We start from the raw sequence: 23064 nt of genomic DNA on the forward strand, positions 1-23064 counted from the left end.
ATTCCCCCATGACCCTGTCTGAGGTTCCCTGCTGGCAAAGAACCAGAATTTCTGGTTCCCTTGAGATGAAAACAGGTCCAAGTTGGGAGTTCCCCATTTCTGGAAGATGTTTTTGAGGACCAATTGGTTGAGTTCTCACTCATGATTCATTTAACTCAACCTGCTAGAAGTGTCTGCCAGGTTGTTTTTTGTACCTGGGAGATGCTCCGCCTTGATAGTTATATGATGCTGCAAAGTCCATTCCCATATATTTAGGGCTTCCCAAGATAGGATCAGAGATCTTGTTCCCTCCTGCTTGTTTAGATAATGCATTTAGGTGGTGTTGTCTGTACGTCTGAGAACGGAGGATGCCCTTATCCTTGGAAGGAATGACTGGAGGGCTAGAGAAATTGCACGAACTTCCAGAAAATTGATATGCATCTTGGCGAGAGAGAGAGGGACTCGATTTGCCGCCACTCATTTGGAGGCCTTGTAGATGTGCTCCTCAACCTTCCAAAGATGCATCTGTTGTCAGAACAAATTTCGGAAGAGGAGACAGGAATGACATTCCCAGAGAGAGATGGGAGGTGATTGCCACAAAAGGAGGGCATCCTTTATAACAGGAGTTATTCAAACTATGTGGTCGAATGATCCTGATATCTGAAGCCATTGGGCGTCCAACTGCTCTTGAATTGGTCTCATTCTTAGTCGAGCATTAGGTACCATGAGAATGGCGGAAGACATCATCCCGAGAAATTATTTGAGGAGACGTACAGAAGCGCACATTTTTTCTGTAAAGGTTGTGGTGTTCAGCCTTTCTGTTGACAAGTAGACTTTCTCTTGTAGATTGTCTAGTAGCGCACCCAGAAACGTTAGCTGATGAGAAGGGGCTAGAATAGATTTTTGAAGACTGACTGCCAGTCCCAGAGAGCGGAATAGCTGCAGGCAGAAAGAGATGTCCTCTGAAGTCTGACAAAGAGAAGGGGCTTTTACCAGCCAATCGTCGAGGTTTGGGAATATCTGTAGGCCTTTAAGCCATAGGAATGCTGCCACGGGAGCAAGACAATTGGTGAAAACCTGTGGAGCTGAGTAAAGGCCGAAGGGAAGGAAGGACCTTGAACTGATAATGCGCACCTGCCACAGAGAAACGTAGACATTTTCGATGTTTGGGGTGGATAGGGATATGTAAGTATGTGTCTTACAAATCCAGGCTTGCTAAAAAATCTAAACGGTTCATAAGTTATAAAATCTCCTGAAGAATGACCATGCAACAGGATTTCTTTAGCAGGAATTTGTTGAGCTTTCTGCGGTCCAAAATGGGACACCACTCTCCCAACTTCTTTTTTACCAGGAAAAAGCGGTAGAAGTGTTGCGTGCTTATCTAGGTTCCTGATCGATACTGTGACCTTATGCCCCTATTCGGCTATAAAGCCATTTATTCCCTATATTGGCATAACCGTTCAAGTGCGATTTTCTGTAAAGTCATCTCTGGCCTCACACGAACAGAGCCACATTCCAGCATGACTCTCTGCTACTTCCTTTGCGACCAATTAGTGCAATGACAGAGCAGCAGTCACTATCTGATATTCCTAGATAACACTCCGAGTTCTTCAACAAGATAAAAACTCAGCAAACCTGGAAATCCCCGCTTGCTATGTTTTGATTAGTAATGGAACTCTAATGAGCAACTGATAACTGCCACTTCCTAGTGACATCTTTAATTGACGTCTTATGTCCAGCAAACTTGCGTCAAACCCGGCACCTGTCAGGTATAAATATTACCAACGTTGCCTTAAGCAATGAGCGAGCGAACCTGTTGCTGATGCCAGCTGCCTGCATGACCCTGTGTTGGTAAAAACTAGCACTCTGTCGCTGCAGCCTGCTATCCTGTGGTGGTGAAGCTACTGATTACCATTATCGCCGCTACAGCGCGACCTATGGTGCAGTACGCTTGAGGAGCCGTGCAGCCGTCCTCTGCGAAGACATCCAGCCCAGCTGCCCGCGGACGCTGTCACCCCTCCTTCCTCGACGCGCTGAGAGAAGCCGCTGCATTTCTCGTGCAGAGAAATCCAGTCCCGGCGCTTCCAGTTTACCCTCGCAGGTGACTGGGATATCGAGAGAGACCCCTGAAGGAGATACCAATCCTCCATCATTCTATTCAGAGGTATGGTGTTGACTAAACCCTTAGACGAGAATTCTTGAAACAAACCTTGGCAAAACCAACTTAACTTAAGCTACTTACTTACTCCCCCTTCTCACGTGTTAGGCTTAGGTCAGGCACACTGGGGTAGGCTTAGTTAGAAGCACCAGTCGAGTATGTTAGCCTAATGTATATATGACTGTATATATGTTCTATTACTTTTAAACCATTGTATGGCTAAGAAACCATATCAATGCTTTTACAGTTCTATTTCGCAATACTTATCTTACTGTACGTACTTTTTATAATAACAGTTATTGCAATTGTGGCAATACATTTCTCTTGTACGAGAAGAAAGACTGTTCAATAAATGTTAACCCTTTATTGATACACGCCCGTCTCTCTATTCTCTACATACTGTGAAAGTAAACTGCACTAAACTGACTGAGTGAAATCTGTGTCTATTGTTTCACACGACCCTAGAGATCGACTCTTGATCTGAGGAGCAAAGTTGTCATGTTGCACGGTTGTTGGAAAACTGAATCCCTTCTTGTCTGTGCCAGGGAAGCTGATCACTTCCTATGCAGAGAAGAAAGTTTCCAGTGACCTCTGAGCTAGTTGGTAACACAACCTAATTAAGTTTAGCATAGTCAGTGGAGACCTGGAATATAAGCAGTTCCACGTCGATACTACTGTTTATGTTATTCCAATGCGCAGGGCCTAGTGGGAAACTAGGAACTACACTACATGGCGCCCTAACGTTTGGTAAGGCGATAAACTAACGCAAGACTTATAGAGTAACTCAGTCGTGCATATTTCACACCCCTTTCTCCCGTAAATACTCCAATAGACGTCTGGAGTGGGTGAAAGGTTAAAATCCGCCCGACCTTAGTAGGAAGAGATTCCTATGTAAAGCTCTGGTTTATTCAACGTTGAAGGATACAGTGTTCCAAAATATTGTGCATCTAATCTTTGTCTGCTTGGAGACCTACTCTGCAAAAACTGCATTTATAAAATGTCAGACAATGAAGGAGCAGCTAGGCTGGCTTCCATACTAATAGAGGAAGACACGAGTCTCCTACAGGCAGACCCGGATGCTATTATCATCCCGGTCCAGTTAAGAAGATCTATAACTTTAAAACTTATAGAACACGGACTGACACCTCAGGGTGGTACAGTAATTTTCGTGATAGAGGCTCACGAGTATCGGCAGACAGAGGTATTCTATTCATGGATAAACTTTCCAGCGGTAAACGCTATAACACAAGAGTTTCACTATTACAAAATAGAGGAACCTCCGGGAGAGTACGCTCCTTTCGAGGAGATTGAAATCCCACTTAAATTTCAAGAGCACCTGTTCTGGTTTAATGGCGCCCTAAAACACAATGATTACATAACTAGGCTCGGTCCACTAGGTAGACCAGGAGCCACGTGGCCGGTTCTAGCCAGCTACACACCACATCCTGACATTACAAGAATGTCTAGAGAAGAGCTGTTAGAACAGCTAAACACATTAATAAAAATACATAGGCAATTAGTCCAATATGTAATACGGACTGCAACAGTCCAGCCAGCTGTTAATTCACATCAGCTGACCCCTCATCAGGGGAACACAAATAAAATTACACCACAGAACATACAGTCATGTCTTGGTAAAACACCCGTAAAACGGGAACAAATTCCTTTCTGGTTAGCCCTGAAAATCACTCAAATAGAGGCAGTATTTCCTGATACTACCCCTATTGAGAAACACAGAATCTTGACCATCTGCCTTCCTATGGGAATCGCACCACACGTGGAGGACTGCGACACTTGGGGTACAGTCTTTGCTTCCATTTACACAAAAACACACGGTGTTCCGTCTATGGCGGTAATACCAGAAGTGCTAAAACAGATTCAAAATGAATTCGGTCCAGAGCCCGCTTTAAATCTAGGTATGAAATTACTGAAAGACTTCAAGCAGGTCACGGCTATATTATTAGCCAACATTAAGGGAGAAGCAGCATCTGTGGCGATCCGCCAGAAGTTGAGGGAAACAGATATAAAAGATCCTGTTGAGCTAGCAAAAATCATAGAAAAATGCTATGAAGAATTAGGTAGAGACAGCTTGGGTGGAAAACCAGTTAAGCCCCAACTGCTCGAAAATCCTGAAAAATTATTTATTAAAAATAATTTAAACACTCCTAAAAAGAGCTGGGATGGAAATAAACAATCCACTCCCAAGGAAAAAGTTTTCCAGTCCAGAGGAAGGTCTCCTCGACGGAGGGAAAGAACTCCGACTCGAGAACGCCAGTCTCCCCAACGGGAGCCCTCTGAGAAAAGATATAACCTTAGAAATAGGGATAATCTAAAAAAACCTGATAGATATCAAAGTATTGATACACGTCCCTCTCGATCTCTTCCACAGAATTCGGAAAGAAGAGGACGGTCAGACCCAGGAGAGCACACCAAGTCCAAAGACAAGGAACCTGCTCAAAATAAGAAATCTCAATTTCAGAAAAAGAAGGTAGCCAGTATTAGAGTAATCAATCATGCCGAGAATACTGAGGACACAGTTGAAAAACGGGGAGTGGGCATTGACAATGTTGGACAGTGCAGCAGAAATCAGTATAGCGCGCAAGACCTTGATGAGTCATCTGGAGACAGTGGACACGAATGAATACATTCAGGTTGAAACTGCCGACACCAGACTTAGCGAGCCCCATAAAATATACGAAATAACATTGCGTATAGAGGGTGATAAGACTAGGAAAATTAAGGGTCTATTTTGGGATAAGCTCTCGAAAGGCTATGATATTCTGTTAGCTGAAAAAGATTGGCCCCCGGAGTTTGTCAGGGAGTGCCCTCGTGGCGAAGAAGTGATTATGCCTGCCTTCTCGAATCACATTCCGATTCATAAAAAATACACATATGCAAGGAAATGGGCAGTAGCCCAGGCACCTGCATTGTATAAAAATCACGTAGGATGGGATGAGGATTCACCGCCTCACAAAATCCAATTAAAAAGTGAACCAACTGCCCAGCGGCAGTATCCTATAAAGCAAGAAGCTAAAAAACAGGTCAGGGAGATCTTAGATCAACTTGAATACCAGGGGGTGATTGAAACATGCACCTCTCAAATGAACAATCCTTTGTTTCCTGTCTCCAAGCCAGACAATTCATATCGTCTAGTTTTGGACTACAGACATCTTAATACATGTTGCAAAACTTTTGCAGTACAAAACTCGCATAGTGCAGCCCTAATGAATAATATAGTTAGGAAAAAATACAAAACGACATTAGACATTTCTAATGGTTTCTTTTGTCAAAACATTGCACCAGAAAGCAGATATTTGACCGCTTTCTCTGCATTTGGGTCGCAGAAAAAATTCTGTCGACTCCCACAGGGGTTCAAGAACAGCCCAGGACTATTCTCAGCTAGGGTAACAGAGTTACTACAAATCTATGATGATGAAGCATTATCTTGCGTAGATGATATTTATCTCACAGACGACGACTTGGATACTCACTTGAAAAGAGTGAACACCATTATACTTGGGTTCGCAGCAGAGGGTTACAAATTCAACTTTAAAAAGTCCCGAATTGCCCATCTGACAGTACTATTTTTAGGGTACGAATTATCAAGTGAAGGGAAAAGCCTAGCGGACAACTTCTTAGAGAAGTGCGCTGTACTCCAAGCTCCAAAAACGCTGAAGAATTTACAATCAATACTAGGTTTTCTGAATTTCGGAAGAACTTACATACTAAATTACGCAGAGAGGGTTAAACCTCTCTACGAACTAATTAAACCTGATTTAAAACAAATCAATTGGACTCAAAAACACACAAATTTTGAGAGCACTGCAAACAGACATGTTAGCAAAAACAAAATTAGATACACGTGACAACACACGTGATCTTGTAATCCGAGTCATCCCAGGAAGATGCGGATTCACGTACCTAACCTCTAATGAGGGAGAAAAGGTACCAATAGCTTACAAATCACATTTGTACACAAAGGCTGAAATAAAATTCAGTTCAACTGAGAAAATTCTAACTGCGGTTCAGACTGCTGTAGCGAAAGAAAGGCCCCTAGCACAAGGTAAACGAATAATAATCGTAACACCCATACCGGCTTTAGAAGCGGTAACTAAAGCAAGCATTCCTAATGCTAAAGCTTTGCATCCGAGATGGATTCAGTGGGTTAATTCTCTTGCTGCAACAGACGTAGTTTACGAATTTGATCCTAACTTAAAAACACAGGAATTTTTACAATATGAATACGAATGTCCTCTGCCAATTGAAATCCTGCCTCTCGAAGAATACGGAAGTATTATATATACTGACGGATCAGCACAACCCGCAGTTGGGGGTAAGCAAGCTTACAGTGCTGCGTGCGCGATTGTTAAAGGTCGCTGGCACAAAGGAAAATTTAGACCATTGGTCACTAAAACACAATCTCTAGGAGATTGCTCGGCTCAACGAGCTGAATTAGTAGCATTAAAGATGGCGCTAGAAAATACCGATCGCGAATTCCCCACACTAATAGTGTGCGATTCTTTTTATTGCGTACAATCTTATAATGAATACTTGCAGAATTGGGTGGAAAATGGTTTCAAAGATGCAAAAGGTGGCACAATAAAGCATAAAATGCTTTGGGAACAGGTAGTGCTTTTACAGAAAGAACTACAAAAGACTCACGTGATACATACACTGAGTCATCAACGTGATGGCGTTCACGTTGCAGGGAATTCATTGGCTGATGAAGCCGCGAAGGCAGCTGTGCAAACGGCTTCCGTAGCTGCGATAACTCGGTCACAAACAAAAATAGACAGCGAAATTCTACAAGCTGTCAGTACGTCAGTAAAAGATGATAAGAAAACACTCCCAAAAGGCTTTCCTAAAAAGTACTTGTACTTAACGGATACAAATAATGTTCCTTTTGCTCGAATCCCTGGAGTGGGGGATAGAGTAATTCCAAACAGGGAACACAGACTAGGACTAATCAACGCGGCACACGAAGGGCTTGCTTCTGCACACGCTGGCGTTTCCGCAACAGTATCACTATTAAAACAGAGATATTGGTGGCCTCGCTTGAGAATACAAACTAAAAAGTATGTATTAGAATGCGACATATGCCAAAGGATAAAAGTATCAACAGTGAAACGACCAGCGCAGACACCCCTTCTCATCTCGGATAAACCATTTGCATGCGTTTACCTGGACCACTGTGGTCCCCTACAAAGGGACGGTAACTATAGATATATCATGGTAGCAGTGGATTCCTGTACGAGGTTCATATGGATGTGGCCCCAGCGCTCGGCTGACGCTAGAACGGTTATAAAAGATTTGCGAGTCTTTATCGGCACATACGCAATTACCACGTTCCATTCTGACCAGGGTCCTGCTTTCAGCTCTCGAGCCTATAGGGAGGCATGGCCAGCATGGGAATTGGGTTGCGGTATTCTTGTCCGTCGCATCCCGAAGGGAATAGTGTGGTAGAAAGAAAAAACCGTGACATAAAGCAATCTATAACTGCGAAGGTATTAGGTTCAGGCGCTGGGTGGGTCAAACATTTAATAAGTGTCCAGACTAGTCTTAACAACATGCCAAGAAATTCTCTAAAAGGTTTCAGCCCATACGAACTATTGTTCGGAATTAGAATGAACGTTCAGGACCTCGATAGTCAGATGTCAGTGGTACAAGAAGAAACAAAGCACTTTGATGTAAAAGACCGTTTGGCTGTTTTACAGGAACTGAATGAAACAAGAAAATCATTAAGCAACATAAAGTTAAAGCAACAGCCAAGTACCACTGACGAGGCACCACCCGCAACAGCCCCAGCAAGGCCTGTCTGGATTCCAAAGATTGGGGATCTAGTCAGAGAAAAGATCGCGGTGAAGAAGGAATTTGGGCCTTCTTACAGAAAAGCAGTACCTGTCTTAGCAGTCACCGGAACAAGATCAGTTGTGCTACCGCCCCTTGCTGGTAAAAAGGAGAACAGAGTCGTGTCCATCGATCTGGTAAAACCACAAGCATGTGGCCTATAATCAACAGTAGGCCCAGTGGACTCCCAAGAAACAACAGAATACCCAAACTTGCAACAATCCAAGAGGTTCAAACTGAAAGACTAATCACATTCGATCAGCCTGCAGTGCACAATGAAGGACTATGCAATACAGCCATGGAACTCGTGTCTCTTGAAACAAAGATTGAAACAGTTCGTCAAGAAACAACACCAGTCTACAATAATGTGGCATCAGAAAGTGCTACCGAAAGACAGATTGAAAGAACAATCCCATCAATTGACAGAACTGCCTCTGGTTATTTCATCAACTTCGACAACTTCTCTGAAGATGAAAATGAGCCCGAAGTAATGCCAGAAACAAAAAAGTCTTTTAAAGAAAAAGCAACTGAACTCTTTCAACATCTGAAGGAAATCTACCTCATTTCCCCTTGGCTAGAGTTCTGGTTCGGTCTAGGTGTATTTTTCCTCCTGCTTTGGCTCATCATGGTACTGTGTTTGGGAAAATTCATTGAAGGAAAATATATTACAATGGACACAGCAAGTCAGAACATCCACCTAGTCCTGAAACCACACAGATCATCCCACGTGAAGAAAAGAGAACTGTCAACAGTAAATGTCACAGCAATTCCAATTTTTTAACAAAAGGGGGGAACAGGGGAGGACGATATTTAATGGGGTCCAGTGTACATGTCCAAAAGTAGAGCTAACAGCAGAGTACAAAGTTCCCCAGGGGGTGTTGAACAGTGTGGAGCAAGGAGTTGGTATATTGAATACCGTGGCTGCGAAAGGAGGGTTCCCTAGTCGGAACTTAGAGAGCCTCACACACCCAAAGTAAGAAGCGTGAAACACACCCTTACTAGAGGGTGTCCGGTGTCATCATCGGCTCACTGCCCCTCGTCAGACCGGCGCTGCAATGTCCGACGGAGTCCCCAAAGGTACTCTTTTGACGGGGTTCTTTTAGTTCCTTGCCGAAGGTGGATGTGGGTGAGGTTGAAAGAGGTGTAGTCAGTGCAGTGGTGAGTGAAAGCGATAAAAAAGGTAATCAGTCCACTTGCAACTTTAATAACGTGGCTGATTCCTTAGTTAAAAGGGGTGGGAGGGGAGTTTAGAGACTGTAAAGGTGTACAGAGCAATAACTCTACCCCCTAGTGTGGTCAACATGTTTCTCGCCGGAGGCGATTCGTCAGGACCAAAAAAGAAATTAAAGTACTACACAGAAAAGTGAACTCAATGCTAATTCTCTATAAAGAAAGCACATACAACCTCGCTGGGTCGGAGGACAAGAGGGCCAAGGGGTCCTGCTCTATTTAGGCGACCTAGAGGTAGGGGAAAAAAATATAAAAACAGAAAAAACAGCTCAAGTCAAATGGAACATAGTGACTCAATGCTCAAATCGTGCAGCGTGACTCATGTGACGCAGGCTCCACACTGTGAAAAAGTGAAGGGGGGTGGTGTGGAAGGGAATACCAATTGAACCGGTAAATTGGGTGCAACGTCCCTTCTTTTGCATACACCACCCAAATGTCACAATTGGGAAATTTCTATTGTGTGTTAAAAACAGTGGTATATAACCGAAGCTAAAAAGGTAACAACCCGTCCCTCAGGCAAACAACAGCAGGCATACAGCATTAATCAAGTTCTTACCCTAAGGGGATTAAGACTGGGCCCCGCAGCGTGCTCCCGTGAGGCCAGCGTTATAGGGTTTGGATACACCTATTGGATGTAAACAATGATGGCTGGTAACTACGACAGGTGAGGTAGAGGTGAATGATGGTGCACTTAGTATTAGCAGTAGCGGCCCCAGATGGCACATAAGACACTCTCCCGGCAGTAGTTAATAATTGGGTTGGGTAGGGAGAAAGGCTGGGCGGGATAATCCCCATAGACTGTGGCTCCCTGGGTGGCAGTATTATTCATGTGATGGTAAATACGTATCAATCACAACACTCCTATCCATTATCATAGGGGACAGGGAGGTCGGTGAAGTCAAGCCCTCGGCCCCTTTAGCAAAAGATAAAGCGGGAAGGGGGCGGGTATATGGTCAGGTGGGCCATACTCTTATGCTTCTAATATATTGTGCTCAGAAGAGATACGCTCAGAAGGACCCCAGGGTAAAATGAAACAAAAGCGTGCCTGGTTTCTATATAGAAGGAGGGAGACCCGGCGAGCTGGGAGCGGGTCAGGTGAGTGGTCAGACTTTGGTTAACTACATTCTGTATCGCTGGGCCTCCGGGAAGACTCCCGATCAGCAAGGTGATCTATATCGGGCCCAAGCGGTGATCGAACAACGCGGCCCGGTGTTGTCCCGTCATCCACGCTATATAGTGACAATGGGGCTTTAGCGGTCTTGAGTAAGGCTTACCTTAGCGTCGACACTGGAACGGCGGAACACCTACCCCTCACGCTCACGGCACCTGGTCAGGGTGCGGAGCAGCTGGTGGAGGTTTCTGCCGGTGTCCGCCGTTTTAAGGAAGTGAGGGCGCGTCTAGAATGCATCACGCGCATGCGCAGCACCCGGTCTCTAAGTTCCGACTAGGGAACCCTCCTTTCGCAGCCACGGTATTCAATATACCAACTCCTTGCTCCACACTGTTCAACACCCCCTGGGGAACTTTGTACTCTGCTGTTAGCACAGCAATTCCAATACCTGGTGGGGTAGTATGGGAGAAAACAGACTATGAGATCTATGGTCCGGTCGAAATCCTGAAGTATCCTCATCAACTAAAGGTTTCCTTAAGTGACTTTGTTACACCTAGTACATTCTCTGATGATTGGGACTTTAACAGTATTAATGACATGATGTCTGATTTAGTAATGTCAGCTAGATTCACAGATCATGATTATTTACAAGGTTCATCTAGTTATGAGCAGTTATTCTGTTACACCCACTATGGGGATCATTACTTGCATAAATCTGCACAGCCTAGAAATGTTTTTATGTATAATCAATGGGAACATTGTTCTACACCACCTAAAAGCAGTTCTAAAGCATTTTTTGAGAAATTCAAATACTTCTCAGGGTTTAACACAAGTGATGCAGAAACGTTTTATTACAAACTGTTAGATAAAACAGGTATGAAAACAATGCTGACAAATTCTAAATTGATATATTCAGAAGCATTTTATGACAAAATGATGACATTTGGTTTTGATTATTGGAAAAATAATATTGAAACGAAAACAATTTGGGGTACAAAAGATTGGCAGGTGCAAGGCATAGAAGCACTATTTAGAACCTGCATGATACCAGAACAAATGTTATTTTTAAATGACACAATACACCAAACATCTTGTCTTGGCCTAGCTAAGAACAAAGACTTTAAAACACCGTCTATACCAAAGCCAATACCTGAGAATACAACCACAGATATTGAGTTAGACGTGTCACACATTTTAAATTTCAACAGAACACATCCTGATTGGAAAAAATGGTTAATATGGCCTACAGACACAAATAGCTGTCAAGATAGATTCCTGAATAAAAACACAGGGTTTAAAAATGACCAGATTAGACTCAAGATATTCCCAGAGACAACATCCAGGAATAATAACAACATACAGTGTAGGGAAACTCTGCCTAGAATGGCTAGCTACATCCACACTGGCTGAAATTAAGCAACACTTGTCTTTATTAAAAGATGGTGCTGATTTGCGCGATTTCATTCTTGGACCACGCAAACAGCGTCAGAAGCGTTTCATAGCGACCAGCATCTATGCTGCTTACAACGAGGCTTGGAAAGTAAAGCAAATTGAAACTGCTGAAAAAATACGAGAAATTGATCGTATTAATTTGGAGAAATCACTTTCTGTGGTAGACAATGGGTTAATGACTCTGTCTTCCAGAATATATTCGTTGGACAATATTGTATCATCTGCCTTTGATGTGATAGACAGAGATTTGCTAATGTTACAACATGGCCAGTCTCAATTACGCTCTATTATAGAATTAGGCTGGACGCTGCAAAATCTTCGTTCAGGCTATGTGCCTTGGCGTTTAATCAACACAACGTCATTATTCTCCATTTTTAACCTTACTGATAAACAGATCAGTTTGGCACAGAAAGGAGCAGACTATACAATCCTGAGCATCGAAAAACTCGAGAGATTACCATTGACAATGTCAGAGAGTCCTGTCATTGAATGGATAATACACGGAATTATCACAATTCCGATAACAACTTTCCGATTTAAAGAGTGCCTTGAATACATACCTGCTGGCCAATATGAACAATTGGGTAAGGGATATGTAAAATCTATATGGAAATTACCATACACTCATTCTTGCTATAGTGACAGCGACAAAAATGTATTTCTTAGTGGTGACAACTGTAAACATTCACTAAGCGGTATACTTTTGTGTCAAGGTATTAATTTACACGGAGCATGTGATGGAAATTCAAACAACCTTTCATGCCACCAGCTAGTCACGCCTGCAACTCAGATAGAGCCCTTCTTTATGCAACTCGCAAACGGGAGTTACATTCTTAGAACGGATCACAGGTGCTGTGGCCTCGCGCCAGGGAAAAGTTATCTAGTACAAGTAACGTCCATGGTCAAATGTTGTATGCAAGCATTGTTCCCGAGCGGGCCTCCAGACATAGTGACTCCCCTCTGGCCTCGTCTGAATCTCTATTCTATACGAATTGATACATTAAGCAAAATGAAATCTGTGCTTTTACAGACAACAGTGCCTATAACGTCATCTAAAGAGACATATGATCTTCTAGTCGCAAGGACGGCTACTGAGGTCCATGACCTTTTATCAACAAATTGCCCCGTGCATTTCGTAGAAATGTTGAGCCAACTCCTTAACATGTCTAGTGCAACAAGCATCCCAGGCATATTTAAGACAGTCTTTACGGGACTGCTAACACCCTTCCAGGCAATTTTGGGAATCTTTCCTAATTTTGTGCACTCCATCTTTGGCGGTATTCCACTATTTTTGGGACTCATCGCAGGGATTCTATTTTTGATCATCCTGCTACGTTATGGCAAACCTCGGCTCAGACATAGCTCCCATGGGAATGGAAGAGACAATCCTAGCAATGCGCTACAGGGACAGGATAACTAACGTCCTCGGATTGGCCAGGCTGAGAGATCTAAACATGACCTGGTTCCTTTCATTCAGACCGATATGGCAAAATTGCATTTTACCTGTGCTACGGTGTATGCTTTGCGGCGATGAATGCGTGTTGGACATCTGTCTTTCACTTCCATCAGCAGTACCAATGGACGTCGATACTTTGCTCAGTCCAATAACGGCTCACGCATTGTGTTGTCCCCAGCGGCTACCAATCCTGATGACGGCATTCGTGGAGACGTGGAGTGACAAAAGCAACATCATCCAGGTACAACGTTCTGTGAGCATTGCTGGTCCTGCCTTCGATGACAGCAATCATTCTCACACCTGCCAAGTTTCAGCGCTATCTAATTTGGTTGAACTATCACCTGATTTTGTAGACCAATTCTTTGCGAGCCTGTCTGATACGATGTTCTCACCCACAGAGAAACAATAACTTTTTGAGAAGCTTTCCGACACACAGTGTTCCCATGAACTCTGAATTCGGCCTTCAGTTTTGATCAACAAAAACTGCCAGGAGCTTTGGAAATCTATTTTCTTTGAATTGGACAATTTTTCAAATATTGACCTTTTCTTTTTGGCACGAACAATTCTTTGCTTAACGTAAAAACTATTCTTAGAGAACAGAAGCTTCACACTTCTATTTCTAAACACATCTAGAGACATAACAACATAACACCAGCCTCTAGCACACATGTTATTACAATGCATTTGTATGTGATGATTTATCTCGCATTTCTTCTGTCAGAGATACTTCATGTGTAATTCTTTTTGCATAATCGTTCATTGATTTCATATGCATTATTTTTTGAATGATTTCTATGCTTTAAAAAACGTACAGTACCTAAATTCCATGTATTACAAGTACGCCTATTTCGAATGCATTTATGTATTTTGGGGTGGGCAATGTTACACATGCATCTAATTGCTTAGTTTTAGTAATTTTGATGGACATTAACCCGTGGAGTGGGTGTTGCGTGCTTATCTAGGTTCCTGATCGATACTGTGACCTTATGCCCCTATTCGGCTATAAAGCCATTTATTCCCTATATTGGCATAACCGTTCAAGTGCGATTTTCTGTAAAGTCATCTCTGGCCTCACACGAACAGAGCCACATTCCAGCATGACTCTCTGCTACTTCCTTTGCGACCAATTAGTGCAATGACAGAGCAGCAGTCACTATCTGATATTCCTAGATAACACTCCGAGTTCTTCAACAAGATAAAAACTCAGCAAACCTGGAAATCCCCGCTTGCTATGTTTTGATTAGTAATGGAACTCTAATGAGCAACTGATAACTGCCACTTCCTAGTGACATCTTTAATTGACGTCTTATGTCCAGCAAACTTGCGTCAAACCCGGCACCTGTCAGGTATAAATATTACCACTGTTGCCTTAAGCAATGAGCGAGCGAACCTGTTGCTGATGCCAGCTGCCTGCATGACCCTGTGTTGGTAAAAACTAGCACTCTGTCGCTGCAGCCTGCTATCCTGTGGTGGTGAAGCTACTGATTACCATTATCGCCGCTACAGCGCGACCTATGGTGCAGTACGCTTGAGGAGCCGTGCAGCCGTCCTGTGCGAAGACATCCAGCCCAGCTGCCCGCGGACGCTGTCACCCCTCCTTCCTCGACGCGCTGAGAGAAGCCGCTGCATTTCTCGTGCAGAGAAATCCAGTCCCGGCGCTTCCAGTTTACCCTCGCAGGTGACTGGGATATCGAGAGAGACCCCTGAAGGAGATACCAATCCTCCATCATTCTATTCAGAGGTATGGTGTTGACTAAACCCTTAGACGAGAATTCTTGAAACAAACCTTGGCAAAACCAACTTAACTTAAGCTACTTACTTACTCCCCCTTCTCACGTGTTAGGCTTAGGTCAGGCACACTGGGGTAGGCTTAGTTAGAAGCACCAGTTGAGTATGTTAGCCTAATGTATATATGACTGTATATATGTTCTATTACTTTTAAACCATTGTATGGCTAAGAAACCATATCAATGCTTTTACAGTTCTATTTCGCAATACTTATCTTACTGTACGTACTTTTTATAATAACAGTTATTGCAATTGTGGCAATACATTTCTCTTGTACGAGAAGAAAGACTGTTCAATAAATGTTAACCCTTTATTGATACACGCCCGTCTCTCTATTCTCTACATACTGTGAAAGTAAACTGCACTAAACTGACTGAGTGAAATCTGTGTCTATTGTTTCACACGACCCTAGAGATCGACTCTTGATCTGAGGAGCAAAGTTGTCATGTTGCACGGTTGTTGGAAAACTGAATCCCTTCTTGTCTGTGCCAGGGAAGCTGATCACTTCCTATGCAGAGAAGAAAGTTTCCAGTGACCTCTGAGCTAGTTGGTAACACAACCTAATTAAGTTTAGCATAGTCAGTGGAGACCTGGAATATAAGCAGTTCCACGTCGATACTACTGTTTATGTTATTCCAATGCGCAGGGCCTAGTGGGAAACTAGGAACTTTACATACATAAGAAAACTTTTCCTTTCTGAAAGTGTGGAACATGCTATTGGTTGAATTTAGTTATTTTTTACAAAAGAAGGTAGATAGGCTATTGCACTGACTTTTCATTGCATAGTAGCCTATGGTAATTGTATCTACTGCTTTTATATGCATACCGTGGGACTCCCACTGTGACGAAGGGGATGATTCTTGCTCCTTTTTGAAGTATTATATTGAAGATGGGGTGGTGTTGATCTTTGAGGCGGGTGATGAGATGGTGTTGAGGTGAACTCTAAGGTATGACCATACCTTATTATATCTAGGACCCATTTGTCTGATGTTATTTGTTTCCATTGATGCAGAAATTTTGAGAGAAGGGTTTTCTTCAGGGAAGACATAGGAGTGGCAGGCGGCAAAGAGTTGTCACTGCTTACGACCAGAATCTCTGGGTTGCGCCTGTTTTTGTCTATGTTGTCTGCAGTAGGCAGCCTGTGGTGGTGCACGATATTGCTGATGGTAGGATGGCCGGTAAGAGGTGTAGGTCTGAGGTTGGTACCTTTGATAACCTCCTTGAAACTAATAGTTTCCCCTGCCTCGTGCTCCACGAAAGGGGGTCTTTCTGTATTGGAGAGCTTCTAGAGCTTTTGCTGTGTCTGTATCTGTTTTGATGGTTCGCAAAGCATCATCAACATGCTTGCCTAAGAGTGACTCACCATAAAACGGCATATCCAAAATTTTGCCTTGTACTTCAGGGTGGAACATAGTTGTCTTTAGCCAACCCTGACGTCTGAACAGCGGCTCCTGAAAGCTGGCGAAAACTCAAAGATTCAATATCCATGGAAGCATCAATGATTTCAGATGCTGACCTCTCTCCTTCAAGCAGGGGTTTTCCTTGCTTCAATCTTTTTGTCTTCTGGAAGTAGATCTAAAAATGGGGCAATATCCGACAACATCTGTTGATCGTACCTGGCTAGAATCGCAATAGAGTTGGCAACTCGAACAGTTGCTCCTGATGTGGTTGTAAACCTCTTTCCAATATTATCCAAACGCCTCCCTTTCTTGTCAGGTGAAGCAGTGATGGGCGTTAGAGGGTTCCTTGATCTCTGTTGTGCAGCCTGTAAGATGACAGAATCAGGCCTAAGATGACTTATGAGGCATGCTGGAGTATCGTCCAGAGCCTTGTATTTTTTGTCAATTCTAGGCAAAACTGGAACAACAGTGGCTGGTGTTCGCATCACTTTTAATCCTTCTTCCCACATGCGGTCAACAATAGGGATAGACCTAACCGATTTCCTGGATGTGTCTTTAAAATCATAAAGAAAGCAGTCTGATTGCTTTACTGATAGCGATAGTTGGAAACATGCTGTTGCTCTCTCAATTAAAGCATGAAAACGAGATGGAGAAGCTGGGATAGATTTGACAGTCATCCTACTCATCCCCTGTTTGACACTCCTTCTGAGGCTGGATATGCTCAATCTCTCCCTCATCAGAGGTATCTTGATGTTGATGCGGCCCACTAGTATCTCCCATCGGGGACGTGCGGACACAGGCACAGACGTATGAGGTAGTGTGGTGACTGGCGGTGGAGGTTGAGGAGGTGGAGGAACAGGTGCTGAAGGAAAACATGTACTATAGTCTTCTAACAAATGTTGAAGATCTTGAATCATTGCAACAGGAAGGATACAAGGATACATTGATACATTGATACATTGATGTAAGCTGCAAGGAAGATGGACACTTACAGCCAGGCGTGGAATAAAAGAACTTGGTCAACGGTAAGGGTGTCTGCATCGTCGACGAGGACATGATAGGACCGGATAGGGCCGTCGTCAGTATCGACGACGAGATTGTCGTCATCGCGGTCGTAGACGTCGACGAGGACGCTGACAAAAAGGTTGAAGTCTTCGACGATGAGATAGTACAGCACTCGCCGTCACCTGAAATGTCGCCGACGGGACCGTTGTCTGCGATGAAGATTTCGACGATGATGGAGAAACTTGTTTTGAAGATGGTTTTCTCGACGACGAAGACACAGAAATTAATGTCGTCTGCAGTACAAGCTTTTTGGAGACCGATATCTTCATAGAATATTGGTCTTTGTCTTTAAGGCTTTTTTCCTCAGGCGGAAATAGAAGCTTTCCTTTTTGTGAGGTACTTTCTTCCCCATGACAAGATTTTTTTGATGCCTTCTTAGAAACCTTAGGAGAGTCCAGAGATCTTTCTCTCCTTTTAGGTGTTTCTTTAGATGTCAATAAGGTAGAGCAATCCTCATCCTCAAAGAGAACATCTGATTGTGCCTTAAGTTTTTGAAGCCAAATTAGTAGTCTACCTTCCCTATCCTTGAGGTACTTAGTAGAAAAAGTTCTACCTATCTTGCAATCTTTTAACTTGTGTTGAGGGTAAAGACAGTAGATGCAGCTCTTATGTGGTTCTTCAGAATGCCACTTTTTTTTCCACACGATCCACATGACCGGAAGAGACCCTTCTTAGAAGATTCAGACAGGTTTGAAGAAACTCTGGTAAGAAGCTTGAAGAAACAGAGAAAAACTGAGCAGAACTCGGAGAGATTCCCTTTCACACGACGTGGAGTAGAAAATCTGAGGAACATAGCCTCTCTTGGGATAGTTCTAGAGGGTGCTGTCGCCTGATTGGCTATTGGTTAAATTTGGTTCTTTTTTACAAAAGAAGGGAGTTAGGCTATTGCACTAACTTTTCATTGCATAGTAGCCTATGGTAATTGTATCTACTGCTTTTATATGCATACCGTGTGACTCCCACTGTGATGAAGGGGATGATTCAAGCATGTGAATCTATGAAAGATCCAATACTGGAGAACTGCTCGCCCCCTGGTAGGTTAGGGGGGTTTAAAGTGCACTGTGAGATAGCTGGTCTGTAGGCCAACATATCCTGTGGGGTTGTCTGGAACCAGTCTGGTCACTTATCCCTTAGTTTATGTTGTCCAAACAATGCGTAGATCCTATTAGATTAGTAGGAATTACACAACTGTTTCTAAAATAGAGCAGAAGAAAAGCAACATTCCATTTTCTTTGCTTTACACTGCTGCCTCAATTATGCTCTGTGACCTATTCTGCCTTGCACCCTGGCTGCAGCAGAAAGGCATTGTGACATCAGAACTCGATCGCAATAACTTAAAATAGTAGAGTTCCGAAGTCGTTTCTTTATAGTCGGCAACTGAGTGCTTCACTAGTCCCCGATTATAAAGAAATTAGTGGTGTGTATTTATACAGGGATTACAGAGTCTCATTAATTATAGCTCTATTATGAACTTACATGGATCTCAGGGCATTATTTCCTCTTTGGGTGGGTTGGCAGAGAGTGTGGAATGCTTGGAAGTTAATTTTTGATGGAGCTAGCTTGTTTACGTGATACCCAATAAAAAGAAAGTTTGGGGCAAAATTATTAACAGGATTAACAGATACCCCATGAGGTAATCAACATTTTTCTTTTACGGACATGGTTTTTGCAGCTAAAAAAGAAACGTGGAAAATGAAGACAGATGCAATGCCCTGTCCCAATGCAATTACCTGTTTCATCCTGACTACAAGATAAAGCTTGATATCCCTTTTCTCCATTGTATGCATCATCAAATGGACTGCTGGTTTCATTTTGAGTACAACTGAATTCTGTAAACACAGTACTGCTACTATTGCTGGTTTCATCATTATTAGGCTGATGGAAGATTGGCAGAGTGGTGGTGCCGTCTTTGGGTGTCATCTCAGCAGTACGTTCTATCAAAACAAGTATACAGAACATACTCTATTAAAAGTAGCACAGTCAGTCAGTCAAGACATCTTTATTTGATTTAGTTAAAAATCATACAAAGAGATAAAAACATTTTTATACAGATAAACATCTATTATACAGCTTCATACTAATCAAATTCATGTGATAAAATATTTGGGCTAAAAAGTTTTTAAAATGCAACTCATTGGGAAAAGCCCGATACTGTCTTACTTGATTTAGTTCTAGCCGCCGCCACTAAGAAGTTTGCCATGCAAAATGTGATGCGAATGTTACTCGGTGATTGGAGATAAAGCAGAGCTGGTCTCACCTGGGAGAAACCAGCCTCCCTTAAAACAGGTAACAGATGTTTTTTTCTAAACTCAGAAAAGAAACCACAAAACATAACAAAATGCAAGGTGTCCTGAACAGAAAAATTATCACAGGTGCACGGCGGGGCCGACTGGTTTATCCCATGTATTAAAAATACCCAAGTAAAAATGTATCTGGTTAAATCTGAACTTAGTCAGAAGAAACCTGTGAAATGGCCTAGTGACAAAACCTAGGTAATGTTCAAGTGCAATAGAGTTTACTAACAGATAATGTCTTCTCACTGCCGGCTTCTGCAGTTCCCTTTCCTCACGGCCCACTCTTGCCCTAATCATTAACTGCTTCTTAACAATATCTACATCCTGTTTCCTAATACCCGAGGGGGATGTAAAGAGTTCCGGGCGACCCAGTTCTATGAAAGACTTCTCCAAATAGGCCATCCATGGCACCCTTTTGAGGTGGTCTAGAGACATGACATCGTTCATAATCATGTGGTTAAGGGTTAATTCCTTATTGAGCCACGTCTTTAGCCAGAAGATTAGAGGTGCCATGTTAAGCCTATCGATAACATAATCCAGGCCCACCTCCGCGTGTATGGAGAAGGTTGGTGTGGACTGTGGAACAAACAAAAGGGAATGTAAAAATCTGTTTTCTGCCTTCTGTATTGGTTCAAGACGTACATAACCCCAAAGCGGTGCGCCATACATTGCCAGTGAGATACATTTACTATTATAAACCTTTAAGAGGGCTTCTATCGGTCTGGCGCCCAACCTATTTGCAAAGCTCACTAGAGCCGCTGATGACCTAGCCACCGCCAGGATTTTTGCCCTGACCTGGGGGCCCCATGAACCCCTTTCATCAAAAAGCACCCCCAGGTAAGGGAAAGCCGACACTCTAGTAACGACTTCACCCTTACACTTAAAAGTTTTAGCTGTACCCTTATTTCTGTGGTGCCCGACAACCATTGTATGTGACTTATTCGTGTTTACCCAGGTAGTTGGTAAAGAGTTGGCACTTACTAAAGAGGAGATATTGGCGGTCATAAAAGACATGCCCAGATACAAAACACCAGACACAAATAGGATCCCACCTTTGTTTTATGCCACATATACAGAGGTGCTCTTGGAGAAATTGCTGGAAAATTTTCACAAAGCGAGAGACGTGGGAGTACTTCAACAGTCTGGGAGAGGCACTAGTCCTGCTCCTTAAAGCAGATAGAGACCCAGAGAGTATCTGCTCCGTCTACTTATTCTCTATTATTAAAGTGGATGTGAAAAGCCTTTCCAAAATCCTAGCTAATAAGCTACGCGGGGCATTGAATAACTGGTGCATGAAGATCGATGTGTATTTATCTCCAACAGAAGTACCCTCATGAATATCCGTAGACTCACCATTGTCAAGTACTCTGTACAGGATTCCCAGAAGTAGATGGTTGCCCTCGATATCGGGAAGGCATCTGATACGATCAGGTGGGATTTTATGTGGGCTGTTTTAACACATATGGGGTTTAGCACAAACCTGGATAGGCTTGTTGTACTCCACTCCGACAGCCAGTGTTCGGTCTGGGAGATATATCACTGACCGTTGGGAGATACAGATCGCAAACAAGTAGGGTGTCCCTTAAGTCCCCTCTTATTTGCACTTGCAATAGAGCCGCTGGCAGCCTACCGGTGGGCGATACTACAAGGGTTGGGGATGCAGAGTGTCCCTCTGAGCCAACAACGCTTGTGTACAATGTTCATGCCTGCACTGCAAAAATCAGAGAGGCTTTCAAATTATAGGTGAAAGCAGCCAAATCCTTAACCTTCCCCATCACAACACTGACCAGAAACGGTTCGGACCCTACCCTAACCTAAGTTTATGGTGCGAGCTGGACAGTTTTCGGTACATGGGCATACAGTTGGCACATACAGCTGAGACATAGTACAAGTAGAACATGGGCAGACTGATGACTGTATTCAAGGCGTCGGTGGCCTTTTGGAACAAACTACCGTTGTCCATTATAGGTAGACACTGAAGTAGCAAAGATGATTTTTTCTGACCAGGTGCCTCTATGCACTTCAAAACACACAATGCCCAATAGACTAAACAAACATTTAAGAGACTAGTGTCTTTATTGCACTCATAATGGCAGGTATATGAAGCAGAGTTGGGCTAAAAGTACTGAAACTACACATGGAAGAAGGCGGCTTGGTTTACCAGACGTGGAACTATACTATACTATAAAGCGACAACTCCAGCTTGCTGCTAAGTGGTGCACAGATGGGCCCAATGGAGAAAAAAGGTTGCTGGCTGTGACACAGGGTTATTTACCTCGATGACTCAAGGAGGGGGCTCAACTAAATGAAGGCTGCCACTACGAGGGGAAGCGGTAGGCGCAGACTTGGGAACTAGTTATTCAGTCCACATTGCACAAACCTCCATTCTCTAGAAACTTACAGATATGGTGGCTATAACCCTTTCTGAACATTAAGCAGGATGTCAGTCTCTGCAAGGAAAGACAGCAGCTGCATAACATTAGGGGACGTGTATCCGGAGTGGAGTTGAATTACCTTTACAGGGCCATAGGAGACATTTGGGTTAGACCCCGGGCAGTTTTTACTGTTCGCTAAGCTGACCAAAACAGCCTGAGAGATTTGCACTGGCTTTCCACAAACACCTGAACAGTCATGAACATTGGAGATACAGCTCGACATGGTCATTCTTCGGAGTTCGATATGTCATTTATGTACAGCACTCAATTATAATGCATCCAAGATCCCACTGATGGCAAAACAGGGCTGGGACTGAGACCCAACAGATGCCCGGAGGATGGAGACTGGAGTAAAGCGTGTGTGCTGGTGAGGTTTATATCATGTAATGCCCGTTTTAAACTGGCACATTCTTATGTCCTACATCATGCTTATTCGTCGCCAATGAGACTACATAAAAGAAATGCGTTACTTACCTGTAACTGCAGTTATCCAGTATTGGCGTCTTTCATAGATTCACATGCCTGAATCATTCCCCGTCGTCGAGATGGGAGCCTCGGTAAATAGAAAAGTAATGTCCTATAGAAATACATAGAGAAAAGTAGGCCTAAGGGCCTTGCCTTAGTAGCCTATCTATGTCCTTTTGTAAAAAGGGCCAAACTCTAGAAGGTAGCCAATCAGCTACCACCTCCCTCTAGAACCTTCCTGCCAGGAGCCTCAGTCTCTCAGATTTTCGTACGCACCAATCTAGGTAGGCGTAATATATGATAGAGAGAGAGAGGAGACCTTCCTGGGGAGGCGGGAGGGTTGCATGTGAATCTATGAAAGACACCAATACTGGATAACTGCAG

The 23064-nt window shown here is 43.3% G+C and overlaps 1 protein-coding gene across 3 annotated transcripts in view; it reads right to left on the reverse strand.

The window, feature by feature from the left end:
* BPTF (bromodomain PHD finger transcription factor) overlaps positions 1-23064 on the reverse strand; it is a 1660779-nt gene that overhangs the window by 1467288 nt on the left and 170427 nt on the right. For all 3 annotated transcript variants that reach the window (XM_086930929.1, XM_086930930.1, XM_086930928.1), the window contains exon 6: positions 19217-19420. In XM_086930929.1, coding sequence (XP_086787055.1) covers positions 19217-19420 — 204 coding nt within the window. The remainder of the gene's footprint in view (positions 1-19216; positions 19421-23064) is intronic.

The sequence above is a fragment of the Lissotriton vulgaris genome, chromosome 7, assembly GCF_964263255.1.
Source record: "Lissotriton vulgaris chromosome 7, aLisVul1.2, whole genome shotgun sequence".
Lineage (NCBI taxonomy): Eukaryota > Metazoa > Chordata > Amphibia > Caudata > Salamandridae > Lissotriton > Lissotriton vulgaris.